The 22,394-nt window shown below is 37.5% G+C and overlaps 1 protein-coding gene across 14 annotated transcripts in view; it reads right to left on the bottom strand.

The window, feature by feature from the left end:
• GULP1 (GULP PTB domain containing engulfment adaptor 1) overlaps positions 1 to 22,394 on the bottom strand; it is a 294,296-nt gene that overhangs the window by 4,932 nt on the left and 266,970 nt on the right. For all 14 annotated transcript variants that reach the window (XM_084642803.1, XM_084642804.1, XM_084642801.1 and 11 more), the window contains 2 exons: positions 19,595 to 19,733; positions 11,305 to 11,399 (listed from right to left, as the gene is read on the bottom strand). In XM_084642803.1, the coding sequence (XP_084498929.1) occupies positions 11,305 to 11,399; positions 19,595 to 19,733 (234 nt within the window). The remainder of the gene's footprint in view (positions 1 to 11,304; positions 11,400 to 19,594; positions 19,734 to 22,394) is intronic.

Below are 22,394 nucleotides of genomic sequence, written 5' to 3'. Positions count from 1 at the left end.
TATGAAGTAAACAGTATGTGTTTTTATAAAGCATCTAAGACAAAATAATCATTTTGAAGTCACCCTTACTGTGGTTAGATATAAACTCAAACTCTGAAGATATAGTCTCCTATTTATGTACACTTGTAACTCTCATTAGGTTGTCATGAATAAATAGCATGCATGTGTTGTACATCAAAAAGATACCTTTTAAAGATAAAAGGAAAATCACAGATTCAGCTAGCCTCAACTCATGAAAAAATTCAAGTCACATGCTAGAATTTAAAATGTCAAAATATTTAATAATCCCATTTGGGATTATTAATGGCTGGAAAATAATATTGAGAGAAATAAAATAAAGCTCAAGGGGTTTAATTATAATGTGGTCTGAGATTTTCCAAGCAAAAGATTGTTCTAACAGCAATTTCTAACAAGATCAGGCCAGAATCACTATTATGGCTCAGCAAGACTAAGCAGTTGTAGACCTGGTTGAACCAGCCTGGGTACGTGACTGTGTTGCATTGCCTGGGTGGCATAAAGTAGCCAGAGCATGTTGGTGAATTTGCCCCATTTTTTTATGGATTTCACAAGAGCTGGCAATGCAGAATGAAAGCACAAAAGCCTTAAACACAGAAGAATTGTTCTAAGCAAACACAATAATCCAGTTAGAGGCTGTGATGTTATATGATTAAAATATGACCACGTAGATCATTGTTGTTACCACTGTTATATAATTGCATCAACTCTTGTACAAAATGTGACATGTAAGGTGTCTATGAAAAAGTTATGGTTTACTGAATATTATTATCTTATTTGTACAGATGTATCATGTTTGTATCTGAAGTTATGAATATTAACTATGTACCTGTATTTCAAGTGTTTGCTTCTGTGGTAACATCCACAAGGTATTTAGTCAGCACATTGTGAAGGGACTATTCAAGTTGAATGGCCCATCAAAGAACACTTAACTCACAATGGACCATGGAAGACGCCTATCCACAATGAGGGTCTTTCATGTAAACCTTCTAAGGATAGTGTAGATAATGGCCTCTGCTATGACTAAGCAAAGCATGCATGGACATGTGACTTGCCCATGTGACTCCAAACTGCATCTTGTTACCTGTGATTTTCCAGACTAGAACAATGGGTTTCCATCCACATAAAAGGCCCTGAAAACATTCCCAGTTGGACTCTTTCCTGCTCAAACGTCTGGACGATGAACTTATACTAATGGGAGCATTCTAACCAAGGGGCTGAGGACCTTGCAATGATTTGGGAGCAACCAGAGACTTAACTAGTTAACAGTTTATTCCATCACTGCTACAAGCCTGATCCAAGAACCTTGCAATTATTGTACATATTTGATTCTTTTAACCACTTTTAACTCTCAACTTTCTTTCTTCCTTTTTATAAACAAACCTTTAGATATTAAGGAGTACTTGTGGCACCTTAGAGACTAACCAATTTATTTAAGCAAAAGCTTTCGTGAGCTAGAGCTCACTTCATCGGATGCATACTGTGGAAAGTACAGAAGATCTTTTATACACACAAACCATGAAAAAATGGGTGTTTACCACTACAAAAGGTTTTCTCTCCCCCACCCCACTTTCCTGCTGGTAATAGCTTATCTAAAGTGATCACTCTCCTTACAATGTGTTTGTAGTGGTAAACACCCATTTTTTCATGGTTTGTGTATATAAAAAGATTTTCTGTACTTTTCACAGTATGCATCCGATGAAGTAAGCTGTAGCTCACGAAAGCTTATGCCTAAATAAATTGATTAGTCTCTAAGGTGCCACAAGTACTCCTTTTCTTTTTGCGAATACAGACTAACACGGCTGTTACTCTGAAACCTGTCTTTAAATATTAGATACTAAAGAATTGGCAGCAGCATGATTTTGGGGTAAAATCTGAGTTATATATTGGCCTGGGTATGTGGCTGGTTGTTTGGGATCAGAAGAACCCTTTGGTTGATTAAACTGGTTTTAAATAACCACTCATCATTAAGTCTAGTGCTGGAATCCCTAAGGAGACTGTTTTTGTGACTTCTTGTTAGCCAGTGTGGTGAAACAGAAGTTTATTTTGTTGCTGGTCTGGTGGGAGAATAACCAGCAGTTTTGAGGTGTGTCTGCCCTATTTCTCAGCAGTTTGTCCTGAATTTGTTATTCTCAGTTGTGACCCACAGAGTCATGGTGACAGAGGCCAAACACAAACCTGGTGTAAGTGGGCACGTCTCAGTTAAATGCAATGAATGGAGTTGTGCCCACTTACACAAAGGATAATGCCCTGACCTTGCACACATTATTACCAGTGTTGGTACAACACATACTCTTCATGACTTCAAGGGGAGCACTCTGATGAGTAAGGACTACTTACATAAGTAAAGCTTACAGAATTAAGACCTAAATTTGCTCTGCTAACATTTAAAACCCTCAGTTAAATATGTATGAAACCTTTCCTGAGCTCTTAAAACATACAAAGAACTGACTCATTCCTGATGTCGCAGAGGGGAAAATCTGCATGCTCTCCAGTGCTCATTGGTGCAGGTACACCAGCAGAGGGACCACAGAGATTCATCTGCCATGGAGGACAGCTTTAAACTCCAGCTAGGGCCATGACAAAAATGGTACCTGAGGAGACACACTGAAACCTGTGTATTTGCAGGGTGTCCTGTCCTCGTCACTGCACATTGTGAAAAATGGCACATAGCACAGGGGAGTAGTGCTTTCAGGTGCCTCAGGCCAGTGTGATCCCTGCTGTAGGTGGGGAAGGAATGAGCCAGGCCCTCCATTTTTGAAAAGCACTTTAGGGAGATTTTGGAGACTGTGCTGACAGTGCAGGACCCTCCTCTTTTCAAGCTTTGTTTTTGGGCTCCAATCTCCCAACTCTTATTGGTCATCAGAAACAGAGCATCTGTTTTCACTTATTCCTGTCTTTTTAGTCCAAACTGATGTTTTGTTACTTATCACCTGTTGTGTGCAGCATGTTTTGCCTTTTACATATTTCTAGCCTATTTCTTGCCTGACAAATCTATTTTGTTTTTGTTTCCAACCGTCTCCTTTGTGTGTCCCTCTGTGACCTGGCTCTACCCTTTCCATCACAAAGTTTAGGCCTTCAGTCCTTTCTAAACTTTCTCCAATATTCTAAATTTACAAAGCAAACAAAAATAACTCAATGTTCATATGTCTATAATATGAATGGCAAAGAGAATGGGATAAATTACATAGTCAAAGTTTGATCCATTCAAAGAATTCATGTACCATATTGTATCAGAGTTTTATTAATATGTCTTTTGTCCTTTATGATTGTAATTAGCAAACTTCAGGATTAAAGGAAAGTGCTGGTTTATCTGCCAGATACTTAACTAATACCATACATAAAACCCAGCTTTCTTGAATAATAAGGATTTCCAAAAAAGGCAAGATAAAATATTATTATAATGCCAGGAACTACAGTGTTAACATGAATAGACTTAAAAATCATCGGACTCAACAGATTATCATAGTGGCCCTTTCTGGCCTTGGAATCTATGACAAACACAGGAAGTAACTGTCCTGCTCCATTCAGCATTGGGGAGGCCTCAGAGTACTGTGTCCAATTCTGGTCACCACACTTCAGGAAAGATCTGGACAAATTGGAAAGAGTCCAGAGGAGAGCAGCAAAAAATGTAACAGGATTAGAAAATATGACCTATAAGCAAAGGGTAAAAAGACTGGGCATGTTTAGTCTTGAAAAAAGAAAACTGAGGGGGCATCTGATAACAGTCTTCAAATATGTTAAGGGCTGTTATAAAGAAGATGGTGATCAATTGGTCTCCATGTCCACTGAAGATAGGATAAGAAATAATGGGTTTAATCTCAGCAAGGGAGATTTAGTTTATATATTTGGAAAATCTTTCTAATGACAAGTGTCAGTTAAACTCTGAAATAGGCTTCCGAAGGAGGTTGTTGAATCTCCACCAGTGGAAGTTTTTAAGAACAAGTTGAACCAACACTTGTCAGGGATGGTAAGGTTTACTTGGTCCTGACTCTGCCCAGCGGCTGAACTAAATGACCTCTCAAGATCCCTTCTAGCCCTACATTTCTATGATTCTTAAATAGGTTTCTGTAAACAGTTGTCCTTATCAAGAATGCACCATTTGGAAGATATGTTTAGATAGGACTGTTACCCTTATCAAAAGCATTCTATCAACACCAACGTCAAATCCTGCTCTCCTTACTTACCAAATTCCCATTGAAAGCATGGAGTAAAACTCAGTAAGGACATCAGGACTTGGCCTAAAATCTGGCTGACAATGGCACAAATAAAAGTAGTAGAATGGCATAAAACTTCAATCCACTTAGTTCCTGACTTAAATGAACTACAGTTTGGAATGATGATTATATTTCACAAATTATTACCTTTTTCAGATTGTTCATTTTTATACATTTTGGCAAAAATATGAATCAGTATTTTCCTAAAAGTAACAAGATGTTGATACCAATGAAAAAAGGAAAATTTAACATTTTTTCTCTTTATTTAAAATGCAAAAACTATTATTTGCATTAACTAAAAAGGTGCTTATGTCTGTCTACTTTAAAGCTTCTTCCCCACACAAATATTGACGATTAGCTTTACGTATTATTCACATATTTTTATAATATTTTACATTTTTTAAAAATTTACAGCAGATTTGTAAAGAAAGTACATTCCTTCCTCCTTAAATCACATCCTGTCTGCCTTATTCACATAAGTAATTCCACTGGCGTCAATTAAACTAATTGATTAACGTGACGAGTGTCACATAAATGTCAAACAGCCCATGGATTGCTTGAAATCTCTCCCATTTTACTTTTGAAGAAGAGGAGCCCTCAGAAGTGTATAAAAATTTAGACTGACATTTTTCAGCTTCTTTCAAGAGTTCTCTTCTCTCAAAAGTGGGCTGAATTTAATCTGACAACTCTTTGTTTGGTGTTTAAACATATTTTTTGTTATTTTTTTTTTGTAATCTGCAGATCCAATCTGTCAAGCACAGCACTAGCCTTTAGAAGTTTCCATGGGCATATCATGCTTTTGAATGTGATCTTAGATTCATAAATTTGTTTTTCTTTTTTAAACCTGCTTATAAGTTTGGCCAACAGCTTTTTAAGGTTCTATAGTTCACACCAGCTTGGCTATGATATTTCTTCTGTCTAAGCTTCATGGGGGAAGAGGGGAAAACAACAGGTACCCCACTCGCTTGCTGACTTCCGTTATCCTCTGTAGAGTCTAGGTAACAGGAGAAGGGGTGTTAACTGTGCTGTGAAGTCAGATGAACTCCCTTTTGCAAGGAAAGGGGATGATCTGGGTGATGAGAGTGCCCTTTGTGTGCATCTATGGAGGTGAGATTTATAAAGCCATGGGCTACTTTTACTTTAATAATTTCTCTTATCTGTAGCTCTCACAGTTAACTCAGAACAATCAAAGCTTTGTGCAGGCTTTCAGGCACACAATTCATATTCACAGGTTTTAAGAAATTATACAGGTAAGGTGCTGTATATTTATTATGAAACCCAGATTGCAGTGTGTATATCTCCCTTCACCTTTCACTCTCAAAGACCAACACTTTCAGCTGTAATAATAATGATGTCAGTTGAAATGCCAGGGCTGGAGAAAAATGGATGAGCATTTATGTTTTGTTTCATTATTTTTGAAAAGCAGGATTATTTTAGAAGTCAGAATATTCTTTTTAAAATAATGATATTAAATATGTTATGGGCAGTCAATAACATATTTTTCATAATATTTGTTGTACATAAAATAGTATTTGATATCTGTAATACACAACATTTTTTCATTGAAAGGGAATCACGTACAAGCACAACACATTGAAATATATTATTTGTATCATTATATATATGTACTTTAGCTTCTGCAAACAGGCAGGATTTTTTTTTTTTACTGAAGATGCTGCTGTCCCAATAAAACAGCATGTTCACCATGACTTTGTAATTTCTTCCTGAATTTTTAAAGTGCAAGCAGTAATTGTGTCAATAACCCTGGAAATCACTCCCCATTGGGTCTGAAATAGCTCAAATCTGTTGATCTCAAGGGCACACAACCATGCCCATCTCCAGTCTTTGGGGAAGGATGGGTACATTGAAGGCTGCGATCTGTGGCTGGGATCATGCTAAGAAACTCCCCTTATTAAGCAAACTGCATATTCTGCACTACCTTCGATTTCCAAGTTGAGTTAATGAGAGCCCCAAATTCAGCATATTTTAGTGGCGTAATTTGAAGTGATGAAAGCATGAATGACAATAGCAATGTCCAAATTCAAACATATGGTTTCAATTTCTAGGAGACATAGAGTAGAAAAAGCACTGTCCTGGCCAGGGTGGCCACATGACTGTTTAACAGCAGAAGAGGATCAAACAGGACCACCAGCTTGTGAACTTTAGTACCAAATGGTGGATAAACACACTCAGTTAAGGACAGCATATTTTTCAGTCACTTCCTTCAACCAACCACTGTCATTTCAATCTTGTCCAGACGCAATTTCAGTCAGCTAACCATCATCCATTCCCCAATAGCTAGTACACATTGGGTAACTCATTCAGGAGCCCTGCCACAGTCAGATGAAACAGAAACAGAGATGAGAGCAAAAAGCGTAATGGAAACACTGTAGCTCATGGCCTCTTGATTATGCCTCTTAAGGGCTAATTATACATACAAAAGGCAGGGAGAGAGGGAGAACTCCATGTGATAGATCCTTGATGCAGAAAAGCAATTGCCCCAAACTATCTTCTGGGATGTCTCTAAGAGGTAAAAACCCAGGGCTGGTCTACACTAGAAAGTTAGATCCATTGTTGCTCAAGGATATGAAAAATTGACACCCCTGAGTGATGCAGTTAAGCTGACCTAAATGCCAAAGAAGCGAACGCTAGATTGATGGAAGAATTCTCTCAGGAGGTAGATTTACTACAATGATGGGAGGGGTTCTCCTGTCGCTGTAATAAGTGTCTACGCTGAAATGCTACGATCGTGCAGCTACAGAGCAGCTGCTGTAGCGTTTTCAGTGTAGACGTAGCTCAAAGCCACTGAAAGGCCGCCCCCTTTCAGAGCAGATCAGCATCGTCTCATGACAACTGGTATTGCACACAGTGGCCAGATTTACCGATATGAGTACAGGCACCTGATCTACAACGTTGAGAGCAGAGGATAGGTTACCAAACCAACTAGGGCAGTCTTGGGGAAATACTCAGGCCTGTATCCACTTTGGAAACCTGAGGAATCTAGATGCTTGACCAGCTCTAGCAAGGACACACACTAGTGATTCCAATCGTTCTTCAGTCATTCCAGCACTGCAGAGATGCAGCACAGTCCTGAGCTCAGGTAAATGGTAGAACTTTCTGTTTTTTAATCTAGTTGAGTTGTTTTTCATTGTCAGTCTGACTGCACCCACTGGGCTTAAAGCAGCACAGACCCAATGATCCAATGGCAAATTTACATGTATTTGAGCAGATAATGATCTCTATCTAACTGTGATTGATTTCAGGAAAAATAAAGTCAAGCCTCTTATTGCATTAGGAAGAGAAAGAAGAATGGCCACAGCTTCTGAAAGCTGTATAAGATCAACTGAAGTGAGACTTTAGAATATATAACAGCTGCTGCTGCTATAATTTGTGAAATGGGAAAGTTTCCATCCATGTAACATCCTTTAAGAAACTTCAAATTCAGGAGCTTAGAGAATATGGAAAGACTAATTTGATTTATGTGTGAAGTATGGTAAAAACACAGAGGGGTGAAAATGTTTCAGCAAAACAGAGGGAATGTGTGTCATTCTGTACCTTGGGGGAGTGTCCTGGAAACCCCATATTCCTCATTTTCATATAATCATGATCTTACATATAAAAGCATACCTTGTAAGGTATCAGGGGAAAGGTTATGATCTGCTGAAAGTCATTTCTCTATCCATATATGTGTATCATTAATGCATATGAAGTTATGAGAATTGTGTTGTATGGTGGTCACTAAAACATGCTGTAAATTGGGGAATCAGCCAAATATTAGCTCCCCAGAGGCAACAGCAAGGAAAGTAACCAACACCAGATCGGGGTATCAATCAACCCATCAACAACCATTGTCCAGCAAGGGAGCTACTATGCAATGACTCACCTGCATGAGGCCACACCAAGGGAATTTCTCAACTTTGCCTGGAGACTCAGCAATGCACCCAGACATGCCTGGACTTGTGTTTTCCAGCACATGGACTGAGGGTATAAAACAGAGAGAGTGGCCATGTGCTGGGCCCTTCTCCTGCCCTCACCTATGCTGCAAGCACCTAAGACACTGAGAAGAAGACAAGACTCCAACAGAAGAGATTGGCCAAGGTTTAAGGAACAAACCTGTATATTAAGGACTGCAATATCCAGTGGGGTGAGAAAAACTGCTTAATCTAGCTGCTGCCCCGTCTGATAGGATTGAGAGTTTAGACTGCATGCTTATATTTTATTTCTTTTGGTAACTAACTCTGACTTTTTGCCTATCACTTAATATCACTTAAAATCTATCTTTTATAGTCAATAAATTTGTTTAACTGTTTATCTTTACCAGTGAGTTTGTCTGAAGTGCGTGATAAATCTGCTCAGGTTTGACAAAGGCTGGTTTTATAACCACTTTCCATTGTTGAAGTAGTGAACCAATTAATAAATCTTCACTGCCCATCTTGAGCAGTGCAAGATGGTATATTCCTCTGGTATGGTGCTGGGAGCTGGGGGGATTTGGCTCTGGTGCCTTTCTCTGGGTGATTCATGAGTGGATCTGGAAGCATTCATGCAATCTAGCTGGGTATCAGGCTCCACATGCTGTTGTGCTGAGTGATCACAGTGCCAGGGGGGTTTGCTGCTGGTCCCACAGTCCCAGGCTATACCCCCAGAGGATCCTGTCACAGAATGTTTACCAGAGATGTGTCTGAGCACATGTCTGGATTTTGACCATTCCTAAAAGGTCGGGTTCACAGTGACAGTGGAAAGATCATAATTGTGAAATATGGACCAAAATTAAAGTTGGATTTGGAAAGATACCCAAAAGTGCAGAGAATTTAATTTGAGCCCATCTTTTTTTGGCAATGCTGACAGTAATAACAAGCAGCAGCTACTTAGTGCTTTTTTATCACCTGTGTTTTACTGATGTTCTTGTTATGCCTTCACTCTTTGTCTGTCTCAAACAGTACCTGCTATAAAGATATACTAACTCTGTTTACTGGAAATTACTTAGAAATTCCCCACTTATATCAGTAGGTTTATGTTCTCTTGAATGATCAGCTGTTCTAAGTTGTCATCTTGCCTTCACTGCTGAATTCTACGTAAATTGTCTCCCTGGACAGACTACCAATAAATAACAGTATTATGTATTATTAGATCAAATACACACTTATTGAAACTCAGAAAATCTATATTTTTACAAAGTGAATGAGTACAACATGCTGGCTCTACATACATGTATACTATAGAGAATAAATGAGGCCTTCAGTTTTGTCTCATATTCCCCATTACTGCCATATTCCTCAGAACATGTGGTATTTGGCCTCACTAGGTTTCTTGGAACTGGAACTGCTTATGTTTTTCTTCTTCCTAATTCTTTACACATCTTCACTGACTTCTTAGATAGGCTTGTGGGCCCAAGAAACCACCCATGACTTTTCTAAGATGCCAAACTTGTCTATCATGCACTGTTTCATATTTCTTTCCATTTAAAAATAGGCGAGCAACTGACTGATCTTAATCAAGAACTAATTTATTATATAGATCTTAGAATACAAAAGCTTAATGTCAACAATTTTGCCTCCGAAGTTCAAGTGTGAAATGGAAGCAAAAAAATTCCACAGGTTTTTCAACAGCCCTATATTTTCATATGCCAGCATGGAAGATGCCTCATATTGTGTCAAAAGATCAGGCAAGAGAAATTAACACGAACAGCCAAGACAGAAACATCCTCACCCTCCAGATACATTTGGGTAGAATAGATTGATAAATAATATGTGCCTGAAGAGACACTTTCACTAGCATTGGTCTGATGATGAAAATGTGAAAGTGAACTTATACAATACCAGTGTAAGTCCGTAAGGAAAAAGCAACCATATTTAAATAAGGAAATGAACAATTGGGAGAAAAGTCTATAAATTATGACTTGAAAGACAACTTCCCTGCCCCAAACCACCAACCAACCAATCCCCTCTTAAAAATAACAAAGCCCCCCAAAAACATTTGCATAAAAATGGTCCTGAATTACAGACATAAAATATAAAAGATGTCAATTATACAGCGTGCCCATTCTTTAGGATTTTAATTATAACAAGTTGATTTAATATTAATATTAAAATACGATATACCAACCATCGCTGACGCTAAACACCCAGGAAAGCACAAGAAGATAAAAGAGATATTAGAAATAGTATAAAGAAATATAAACATTTTTAGGAGTCTTTTTTGGCCTAAACCATTGATTTATGCTAGCATTCTTTGTAGGACGATATCACATGCATTATGCAATCAAATTCAACCCCCTTTGTTGGAGAAATTATTTAAACAATGCTGTGGAAATTCCACAGTAGAACTGTTCTAGCTAGGTTTTCCTGATGCCGAACCTCTGAGTGATATTTCTCTTGTCTTATTAACTTTAGCTTTGACCTTATTCTATGCAAATATTAGTACTAGTGCTAGTCAGAAACTTGAATTCCCAGTCCGCAATAAATTTCAAAATGAAATAGTTGTTACAAAACGGAATGATAAATGAAATTTCAACATTTCCCATCAAGGGGAATTCCAAAGTTTAGCTGTAACCTTTTCTAAACATTTCCAAGTCTCCCCGAGCTGCCCATTACTTGGGAGCCTCCAGCTGCTGAGGAACCTGGGCTGCCAAGGAGCCAGGCAGGTAAGCTGGCAGAAAACTAGGCAGGCTTCTACTGGAAACTTGCCAGTTTCGCTTAGAATTTTGTCAAAATCAGGATGGTCTTGCAGAACATTTTTATTTCAACTAAACATCATTTTCTGACAGAAAATATCAAATGATGTCAGAAAATTTTCAGCCAGCAATAATTAGTACACTTAAGTGCCAAATGCATTCCTTCTAAAGACACTGAGAACATTCAAGATTGCCTCAGGGAGTCAAATGTTCAACTCTGATTGAAGGTCAGTGGGATCCCTCCACAAAGATCAAAGTTCATTCTTCTTTGTATAGTAAAGAACAAATCCTTAACAGGCTATATAACAGAAAGACAGCTGTATGATGTATACTTTACCCTTATTAGGTAAGTGTTCATATGCTAATGGAAACCATTTATTGAAATGATAAATAAGTAATTACCTGCATCTCATCTAGTTTGGACTGAATGTCTGGAGGGAAATCTCCTGCTCCACAGCTAAAAGGGTCAAATGGTTCTGCTCCAAAAAGGTCTCTCTCTAGAATGAAAAAAAAACATTAAGTCAAGAGCTAGTGACATAAAGAAGGAGTAGCATGGTGCACGGTAAACATGTCTCCCTACAAAATATCCTGAACAACATTTCCAGTCATCCATTTTGTGAACAGCAATGTTTAAATATAAACTTGGAAGCTAGTCTGATTTAGCTTATTTTCTTCCCTTTCTAAGAATGCTACCAAGCTGATGTTTTCACTTCTTCACTTGTTCTCAGTTCTCTCTCTTGCATTTTTTTAGGAATGTTCAGTAATTATCATATCATAGCCTCGGTGAAGGAAGTTCAGGCCTTACCTCTGGTCTCTGTGAGGTAAGTTATAATGGCATAGTCCTGCAATTATTGTGTGTGGGAGTTTCACAAATGAAAAAAGGTGCAGAAGTGGTCACCAAGCATTCATCTTTTTTTATTTATTTAATATATGGCAGAAATAGACTCTTGAAAACTATCCAGGTCACCTGTTTGTTGCTTCTTGAAATCAGGTCAGAGGGTTTGGATAAAGACAAATGGCCCTCTCTGTACACACCAGGTAAGGCCTTGACTTGTGACACAGTTCTTTTAGACACAGCTGGTATTAATGGAAACAACTATTAGCCCACAGGCATTTTAGTTTACTTTTACATAAGATTAACATCAAAAAACAAAAAGTAGTGGACCATGAAAGATCAGTTATCATAGATGTCCAAAGAACCTGGATCTGAAATGGAGCAATACATCTGTACACCTCTTTCTGTCAGTGCCTTACAGCAACTTCTCACTATTCATTTTTTCTTCCTAACTAGTCTTTGTTTTTCTTAATTGTGTCACTGTCTATTTTTAAGGTCCAGTCAAGATCCAATATCTTCAATATCACTCTACTGTATTAGTTCAGTATTCTATTAATCTTATTTCATCCGATTTGCAGCCCAGTTCATTTATTTTTTCTCTCCCATCAGGTACAGATGTTTTTTTTCTCCATAAAACGAGTGCCATGTAAATATGCTATTCTTATCCAGACTGGAAGCCAGCTAAACTGGTTTTGATAACCATTTTGCTAACACAGTTTAAACATATTGGTTGCATCACTTGCAAAATTAGGTAACTACATCTGCATGGCTGCCAAAAGGAAAGTTCAAACTATATCTTATCTTTTATCCACCAAATCTGCTAACCATGCTATCCAATTATAAAGTGTATTAATTTATGAGTAAAGAGGGCTATTGATACCTGTGATACTATTAGCCCAAAATATGACCTGCAACATTAGAGTCAAGAGGTTGGAGTCAGCAGTCAATTACGTTACACTGAAAAACAAACTACAAAGTATTTTCTAAATCAAGAAACTGCATGTTACAGTATTACTGTTCATGCAATCAATGTTGAAAGAAATTGCACAGGATAGATACAGAATATAGAATATTAATATATTAATTCTGAAATCTGTTTATAGAACAGTATGTCTAGAGAGCCGTGACTTCCATGGCAATTCTGTGTTTGTGTGTGCATGTGTGTATGATTCACAGAAAATCACGGGTTGAAGTCTTGGCCCCACTTAAGTCAATGGCAAAACTCTCTTGACTTCAGGATTTCACCAACAGGCTTGCCAGCCCACTACTGAACAAGACTGTTCCTTGAAGTTTTATCCTATATGTCCATTGCAATGGAGCATGGGTTTTAAACTAACAATTTAGTATTATTAGTTGGTTTTAAGATATTCTGATTTTAAAATAAAAGATATTTGAGTTCTCATAATTACATAATTACAAACAACTTAAATTATCATGTGCCACAACATATTTAACTAAAATGACTACTTTTGCATTTTTTCCATGACAGGGCTATGACTTTTTCTTTTTTTTTTGCCATGATTAACAACTAACATTAAGTATGTCAATATTTGTTGTTTCAAATGGATTTTAAGAGGCTACTTTAATGTTTCTGTCATACTTAACATTAAAGTACTGAAGCAAACTGGAATTTGATTGGTTAACCAGAACCTCACAAACTGTGGTTACATTATAGTCCATCTGGTTATATGATGTGACCTCGAACCTTAGGACCATATCCTGGCCCATGGTGCAGCTCCTTTATGCCACCAGAAAGCTGTCCATTGTACGCAGATACAGACAACCATGGTATAGCAGAATCCTTGGCTAGCACAGAGCTGATGTAACTGGCCTCTGCTCCTCTGGCTTTCTGTACAACAAAGAGGATTTATCTGGGGTGCACTGAAGAGATATGGCTGGAGTACTCTTCAGTTCTGACGATCCCCTGCTGGTAGCCAGCATACGTTGAGCAGCTGAGGGATGCTCTAACTGACAATGAGCGCAGAACCATCATTCTTCTGTAATGTTCAGGAGATTATGTATATTCATTACTATAGATATGAGTTATTCTCATTTTTATTTATTACTTCCATTTCATAATACCAAGAAGATGATACTTTTCAGTGCGACTATTACCCTTTGCAGATAGCTGAAGGCAGTCAGTTTTTGATACCATGCCTTACCAAACACCTAAGGCATACATCAGTGAAATAAAAAAAAAAAACATGGCTTTTGCATTTCTTAGGGCTGAAATATAACTTCACATTATTATTAAAAGGAAGTTTCTGAACATTTGACTGATATGGAATATTTTCAGTTATTCTGGAATATTTCTCATTTGGGCCCAAACCTGCAAGAAGCAGTTCTGCTCAAGTTAATGGAACTACTCACATGAGTAAGGGTTGCAGGTTACAGGGTTTGATCAGTAATTTCTCCTTTCAGGTGAGGAAATGGTTTGTTTCTACTGTTATTGATTTTATGTAACTTTATCCTTCAAAACTAAGCATAGAAAAACTTATTCTAGATGAGGTAAACCATGCCATACATCAGTTTAATTCATGTTCAAAATTAATTTTATAGATACATATCCAGTGCCATATCGAGTAAACTTTCCAATGCAAATTATGTCTGAACACATTCAGTTTCTAAATATCTGTTTTAGGGTTGGGTTTGATCACATACTATTCTTTGGAGAGGGCTGAAAATTGCTCTTGTACTTTCACAATCTCTTTGCTGTACTTAAAAATAACATTTATTTTTCATGACATATTTGTGAGTGGATGTAATACTCCGAGTTATGAGAGAAACAGACAACGCTGCCTAGAGCTAACACAGTGTCAGGCAGGTGTTTTGCAAGCTTCCCCACACATTTTTCTTCATACAGCCTTGTCCTGAGCAGCCACATTATTGTCGCTGTTCTCCTGAACAGAGGCTGACAGCTGTGTGGTAACTTTGGGCTAGGTAACAACATTTAGGCACAGCTGCACCCTCACTAGGGGATCACCGCAGGCTTGTCTCTCAGAGTTCTTCACCCTGCATAAGGAGTGAACCACTACACCCCTTTAAGGGATGCAGCTTCCCTGTGTGACCATCCCACTCTGTGAGAAGCCCCTCTGGTCTAAAGAAGTGGAAGACAACATTTCAGTTTGAATGTGCGGCACTTGCCCTGTATGAAATGCAGCCTAACAGCAGGTTAAAAATCAGCAAATACTTAACAAGGAAACTAGTTTTTTGTTACAAAAACAACTATATTACACATATGCATTATACTTAGAGAGAGAAAGGTATAAAAGCAATTTTCAAAACAGGATTTAGAAATACTGCACCTGTCAGTTGTGTTTATCTCCATGACTGAGAACAGTCCCTCAATGAGAGTTACCATTGTAATAATACAGTATTTCCCATCCTGATTATGCAGATTAGGATAGAGGTAACACAGATCCTTTTTGACTATCTATGACATAACAAAGCAGGTGATATTCAAATTTGTTGTAAGATAACTTAAAACATGAGAATTTCTCACCTGGAAATTCCTTTTTGCCACTATATAAATCCATTATACACCTACACCTTGGATACCGTGTGCAGTTCTGGTCACCCCATGTCTAATGGATACATTAGAATTGGAAAAAAAGTATAGAGAAGAGGAACAAAAATGATTAGGGGTATAGAACAGCTTCCATATGAGGAGAGAATTAAAAAGACTGGGACTGCTCAGCCTGGAGAAGAGACAACTGAGTGTAGATATGATCAAGGTCTGTAAAATCATGAATGGTGTGAAGAAAAAGTGTTATTTACCCCTTAACGTAACACAGAAACCAGGGGTCACCCAACAAAATTAACAGGCTTCAGGTTTAAAACAATCAAAAGGAAGTACTTCTTCACACAATGCACAATCTGTGTAACTCATTGCCAGCGGTGTTCTGAAGGCCAAAAGTATAACTGGGTTCTAAAAAATTTAGATACATTCAAGGAGGAGAGGTCCATCAATGACTAGTAGCCAAGATGGTCAGGGCTGCAACCCCTATGCTCTGGATGTCCTTAACCTCTGTCCCCCAGCCAGAAGTGGGGACTGGATGATTGTGTGGACCACTCGATAAATTTCTCTGTTCTGTTCACTCCCTCAGAGGCATCTGGTACAGGTGTCTGTCAGAGACAGGATACTCTGACCCAGTGTGGCTGTTCTTATAGACATATCAGAGAGACACTTTGATGATTATTTAAAGGATTCTATATTGTTTATTGGAATTTTCACAAAGGAAGTAGCTGAACTCAGTTCTTCATTGGTAACTAAAATAAGAACTGAATAACTGATTTTTCAACCCTTGTATTTGCAATGTCTATATATTGTGGAGGTGAACTTGAAAACTTAATTTAAAATTGAGTTAAACTGAGATTTCTGTGCTCATTAATCCCACTAACCAGGCTGGTGAGACCACTCTGCATTCAAACAAGTTTTAATTAACTTTTTAAATATTCTTTTTTAGCCTCGCTCTTCCTGGTTTGCTGAAGATCTTTCATAATTTCTCAATTTGTGACAAAGTTAATAACATAATACTGCTAGAATGAGACTTGTGGTATCGGCCATACCACAGACATAAAGATTCTGGATTATTTCACAAAGGGGAAAAAAAAAACATTGGCTGGTGGAAGCTCTCAGCAAAAAATCTGGGTTTAACTATCTTTGCAATTCACCTTGAAGAACCCCATCTTGCATTCTGAGCATTCCCTTTCATAGAAAATTTCTAAATTTTTGGTTTGTTTTCCTAATTGAAACAAAAATAAATTTCAAAGCGTTGAAATCCTTCGTGAAACAGAATTGTCATTCTCCACATAGCTCTATCCCATACATAATAGGGATGGGTAGAGCCAGCGACTGAGGCCCCACGAGCCTGGAAGCCGGGGATGTTGAGGAGCTCAGCTGGCATGCTGGCAGAAAGCGAGTCAGGTTTTGAAGGCTATCTGCTAGGCAGGGTTCTGCTGAAATCCTGCCTAAGTTCTGGGGAAGCATCATCAAAACCGAACTATCTCTGTGAAACATTAAATTTAAACAGATCAGTAAATTTTGAGAACAAAATGCCTCCTTGGGATTCTACCGACCAGCTCTAAAGGGAGCCATTTTTGGGTGGAATGGAAGTGTGGATGGCAGATGCTATAACTTTCACCAGGAGCCAGCCCCATGAATAGAGGAGGAGGAAAAGTGGCTTAGAGCTTCCTTTGTATCCTTTCTTGAGCTGTAAAATCCCAACTTGAATATAGATTAGTCCATAACACAAATTTATACAGATAAAAGACCCAAATCTGTCCTTTCTGTGCATCACAAATTGCACTGAGATCAATGAGATTTTGAGAACATAAAGAATATTGCAAGAATATCCCCTATAACTGAAGCATACCAGGCAGCAGAAAGAGAGTTCTAGGCTATGTTTGAAAAGATTTCTACTGCCAGACTACACTTTTTCTACTGCCAGATGCTTAGGATCTGATTCTGCCAGTCTTTGGTGCTATCAAACTACACCAGCTGTCCCACTGAAATCAGTGAAGTATAGCACTATTCAGTGTCAACAAGAGTGGAAACATTAGGGCTATTAGCAATTGTAAAGACACTCAGGAATATCTCAATCGTTCAGTGCCTCTTGACATTTTTGGTATATGCACTCTTCTTACCCACTTTTCAGAACATTTGTCACCCTCTGGATTGAAACTAGGTATCCAGGTTATCAGTTCAATTTAAAATTACTTTATTTTCCAAAATTAATTCAAAATGGTTTGTCAATAGTCAGATCAAGACTAAAATATATTTTCTCTATATTCTAGCAGAAAAACAGCTTATCCATTAAAGTAATGGAATTTACAGGCAGACTGGTGCTACTCATTAAACAGATGTTTTCAGAGAACTATCCACAATGATTCCAAGATCTCTTTCTTGAATGATAACAGCTAATTTCAACCCCATCATTTTGTTTGTATAGTTGGGATGATGTTTTCCAATGTGCATTACTTTCCATTTATCAACACTGAATTTCACCTGCAATTTTGTTGCCCAGTCACCCAGTTTTGTGAGATCCCTTTGTAACTCTTCACAGTCTGCTTTGGACTTAACTATCTTGAGTATTTAGTATCAGCTGCAAACTTCGCCACCTTACTGGTTAGCCCTTTAGCCAGGTCATTTATGAATATGTTGAAAAGTACTGATCCCAGTTCAGACCCTTGGGGGACCCTTCTATTTGACTGTCTCCACTGTGAAAACTGACCATTTATTCCTACCCTTTGTTTCCTATCTTCTAACCAGTTACTAAGCCATGAGAAGAGCTTCCCTCTTATCCCATGACTCCTTACTTTGTATAAGAGCCTTTTTGAGGGACCTTGTCAAAATATGGATTTGGTATTTCCTTTATGGATATTTATTCCTTAAGCAGTTAATGAAATCATTAACACATGCAACACCTGACCTCAATGTTAGATGTTAATGACATCAACTACTGCAGTAGTATCATCTCGTGTTCAAAACTCAGGAGTCCCCCAAAATTATGAGACTGACTTTAAAATCATGAAATTTTAAAACAAAACTAATGTTTGTTCTCATTATCTATCTTCTGGTTTTTGAGCCTTTGAGGTTTACATTTTCAAGATTTTCTTTTCAACCATGAGGGCTAGAAATATACTTTTTAAAAAAATGAAAACTGAGATTATGTTGTATGCAGAGGACTCAAAAGATGGGGCTTTAAGAAAAACACCAAATATGATAAATCTCTGTATACAATTGCACCACTGCTGTTCAAAAGAAATACAAATACTTTCATCAACTATAAACAGCCTTTCAGTTCACTGTTAAATGGCAAATTCTCTTGCAGTGTTTTTCTGTTAGGTTAAAGAAATGAAAAGCAGGAATGATCTTAGTCTCATTTACACCACTTTTCTACACTGAGTTAATGGTTAACTTAATTGGAGTCACTCCTAATTTACACCAGTGTAACTGTGATAAGAATTAGGTACCATTTCTGGTACCTGGTACCTTTGGGCCTGATTCTACTTCCACTGAAATCAATGGACTTTTGCCACTGACCTAGATGAAACCAGGAAGTGGCTCTTCATGTGTACACTAGGTGAGAAATGTGCAGTGAAACATTCTGCAAGGTCTGCAGATCAAATTGAACCTTGATGTGAGCAGGCAAAACACCAATGACTTCAGTGGACTTGTAGTTGGGCTGAATTGGGTACTCTACTTTATTTAGAACATTCTGGGGTCAAAATCTGAGAGCTCAGCAATTCTCAGGATAGGGCTTCTAGACCGTGTCAGGCAATAAAATGCAATATTCCTCCATCATGGCAAAATGCTGGAAACAAAATACACTACTTTCATACTGAGATTCTGAGCTTTGATCTTTGTTTCTCATGGATGACATGAAAAGTAACATGAACACTATTACCCCAATAAACTCTGAATATTCAGTTGTGAATCCAACTTTCCATTCTATACCATCACCACTCTTTCCCCCCTTACCCCCCACCAAATGGAGGTTTTCAAAAAATATTAATGTTGAGAGCAACAATGAAGAAAATGTAACTGGAAGTCAAAATACTTCCTGGGTTAACTTTTTAAAAAAACCATACTATAAAAAGTAAGGAAGTTTTAATTCCCAACCATCAAATTGTGAATATGATAGTTTAATCAACTAAATGAATTTATTCATTATTTAACTTGGCAGGAACTGCAAAGAATTTGGTTCAGATGGCATAAAAATGAAATGGCATTATCAGACATGTGACTAACAAAAACAGTAAATGGCTTGTCACGAAAATGTCAGTAAACCATTTTAGATGCTTTATTAAAAAAACAATATAAGAAAAAATTAGGTCAGTCGTTACAAAACTTACTGATCTCTGCAGATCTACTGGGTACTGGAGGAGGCTGTGTGCCATTGCGAGTAGGTGTTGATGACTGAGGGGATATGGGAGAAAAGGGAACCATATCAAAGATGTCAGTGGAGGGTGATTTAGGTGTCACACTGCCTGCCTACAATAAGGACAATAAATATTAGGGTAATATTTCACATGAAAAAATCACAATACTGTACTTTTCAGCATGCAGAAGAGCTACAGTATCAAAAATAACAGCATGCAAAAACCAGCTCCTGACACCAAGCAAATGGCATTCACAACCAAGAGTTTATGGGACATGCTAAAACCCAAATAGCATTGTAAATTTCACATTTTCAGTAAATCTGAGATAGCCAGAAATAAATGACATTTAGACCTGAAAGAGCTGGAAAGAAACAACTCTAAATTAATAAGAATTTGAATAGAGGTACTATTCCCAAGACCCATTTAAGATAACAGGGCAACAGCAATAGGCTATATATTTGAATGTACAGAAATAGTGACTGAAATTAAAAGATATAATTCCAATATTTTTTTCTTTACTAATTTCTCCTTATATAACATGAGTATTTATTTGACAACCTATGAGAGCTGCTGTCCTCAATGCATGGAATGTATGTTGTGATAAGCAATAACTCGGACATCTAAGACACTGACAAAATGTAATATTAAAATCCAAAATAAAAAAAAAATTATCCTTGAATGGGGAGCAGAAAATATTTCATTATGAAAGCCCCGGATTTTTTAGCAGACTTCAACAAATACTGGATAAGCAAATAAGTTACTATGGTTCCAAATTCACATTGAAATAAAAAACATGAATCACAGCTCATACAGCAGTTCTACCATCACTCCCAGGACATAGAAAACAGCTCAATCTAGTCAATACAGAACAGATGCTAAAAATAGCTTAAAAATTCAGAATGACAGACCAAACTAAGGCAAAATATATACCACTGATATGGGACAGAAGTATGCAAGTTCAGTTTTACTCACATTATAGAAAATAAGCTTCCGGAAATACTATAATGCCAGATGAAAAATGTACTATTTCCTAATTACTTGGCAAAATAATTCCCAATTTGCTCAAAATGCTGACATGAAAGAGGTTGTAACCAAAGGATTAAGACAAACTGATTTAGGCAGATTATCTCAGTGCTACAACCTGTGTGATAAGCAGCCTTAACAGATGCTCGCTCATGGGAGTTCCACAGCCCTCTTGGGCCATGCAGCTGTAATGGGAATGTTGGAAAAGTATTTTCCTTTCTTTAGTAGTTTCTATGTAGCTCAAATTGTCCCATCACAGAGATGCAGTCAAAGACAGTTCCATTCCAGAAAAGAAGGGCAGAGCTGGAGATCGGAATGTGATTCCTTAGCAGCACATTCACTCTGTGCAGGATAAAGTAAAACCTTCTACCTACAGAACTAGGTTATTATTATTATTATTATTTTTAACATAAAATCCATATACAGGCCAAAACCAGCCTTCTCTGCTTCTTGAGACTACACAAATATTTCCCTCATCCACAGCATTCTCTCATTCAGCATCACTCCAGGAGGTGGTGGCGAAGAAGGGGAGATAAAGCAGAGAAAGGCTCTGAAATCAGTGGAGGCAGAATCTCGTTTTCAGTACTTCTTCCTCTCTTATTGAGATGTTCCTCTACTCCCGAGTGTGCAGTTTTCTGCAAAGTGGTGTTTTCTGCAAAAAGCTAACCTGTTTCTTGAATATGTTGACTCTCTCACTTCTACAGACTGTGCAGCTTGGAAAGATTTTATGTATATATAATCTGTATAATATATTAAACTTGGGCTGGAGAGAGTCCTAAAGTATTTATTTCCTGTATATTCATCTATATAGTCGTCATTCAATAGTCTTTTGTGGTATTGTTTTCTCAAAACCACATTATTTCCAGCTCATTAATTTGGAATTCATATTTTATATATACATATATATATATATTGTGGGATCTGGAAATACTCAGCCCCTCTGAGAATTGGGCCATTTTTAGTTACATGTATTGACATGCCTAATGTAAGGGCTCCATATACAAAAATTTTGGCTTGTCTTTTTACTTCATTCTATTTAATATAAATAATTCTCATGCATGTTTGTGGTAAGATTAGAATTCAACTTCTTCTTTAAAAATGATTAATTTATATGGAACTTCACACACACACACACACACACACTCTTGTTGACATCAAGAGGCGTTAGCACATGCACTTCAGAGAAAGCCTATGGGCCAATGGTTCTTGAGAGCATATTGTTTATGTGCAATAGACTCTTGTTAACTGCACATGGAACTCCCATTAATATCATGGGAGTTCTGTGTGTAATTTTCAGGCTGTGTAACACAAACAACAGTAATCAAAAAGTGGGCAGATCTCACACTCCTCGTGCAAACAGAACTCCCAATGATGTGAGATGGGGTTTGTCTGCATCAGGAGTATATCAGGCCCTGCACGTATTTATGAGCCATAGATTACCCTAGATTCACATGCAGATTTCCCACTGATGTTCATGGAAGATTTTTGCGTGAATTGTGGCTAGTAGATAATAACTGAGAATTTAAGGTTATAAATAGGTCTGCAGAAACTAGATAGATATGTAAACAATATTTAAGGTCAGTCTTAAATGAGTCTTTTTGGTAAAAGCTTTTCATTCATATTTTGCTGTTCAATATTCCAATTTCTTGTCGTATTCATTGGGCATTTTGATAGCATTAATACAACTAATTTTTATTAAATTTGATAATTAGTGATTAATTCAAAAAATAAATGTGTACTATTAAAATCT

This window comes from Lepidochelys olivacea (genome assembly GCF_965140295.1).
Source record: "Lepidochelys olivacea isolate rLepOli2 genome assembly, chromosome: 11".
Classification (NCBI taxonomy): domain Eukaryota; kingdom Metazoa; phylum Chordata; order Testudines; family Cheloniidae; genus Lepidochelys; species Lepidochelys olivacea.
This window is presented reverse-complemented; position numbering and strand designations above follow the sequence as displayed.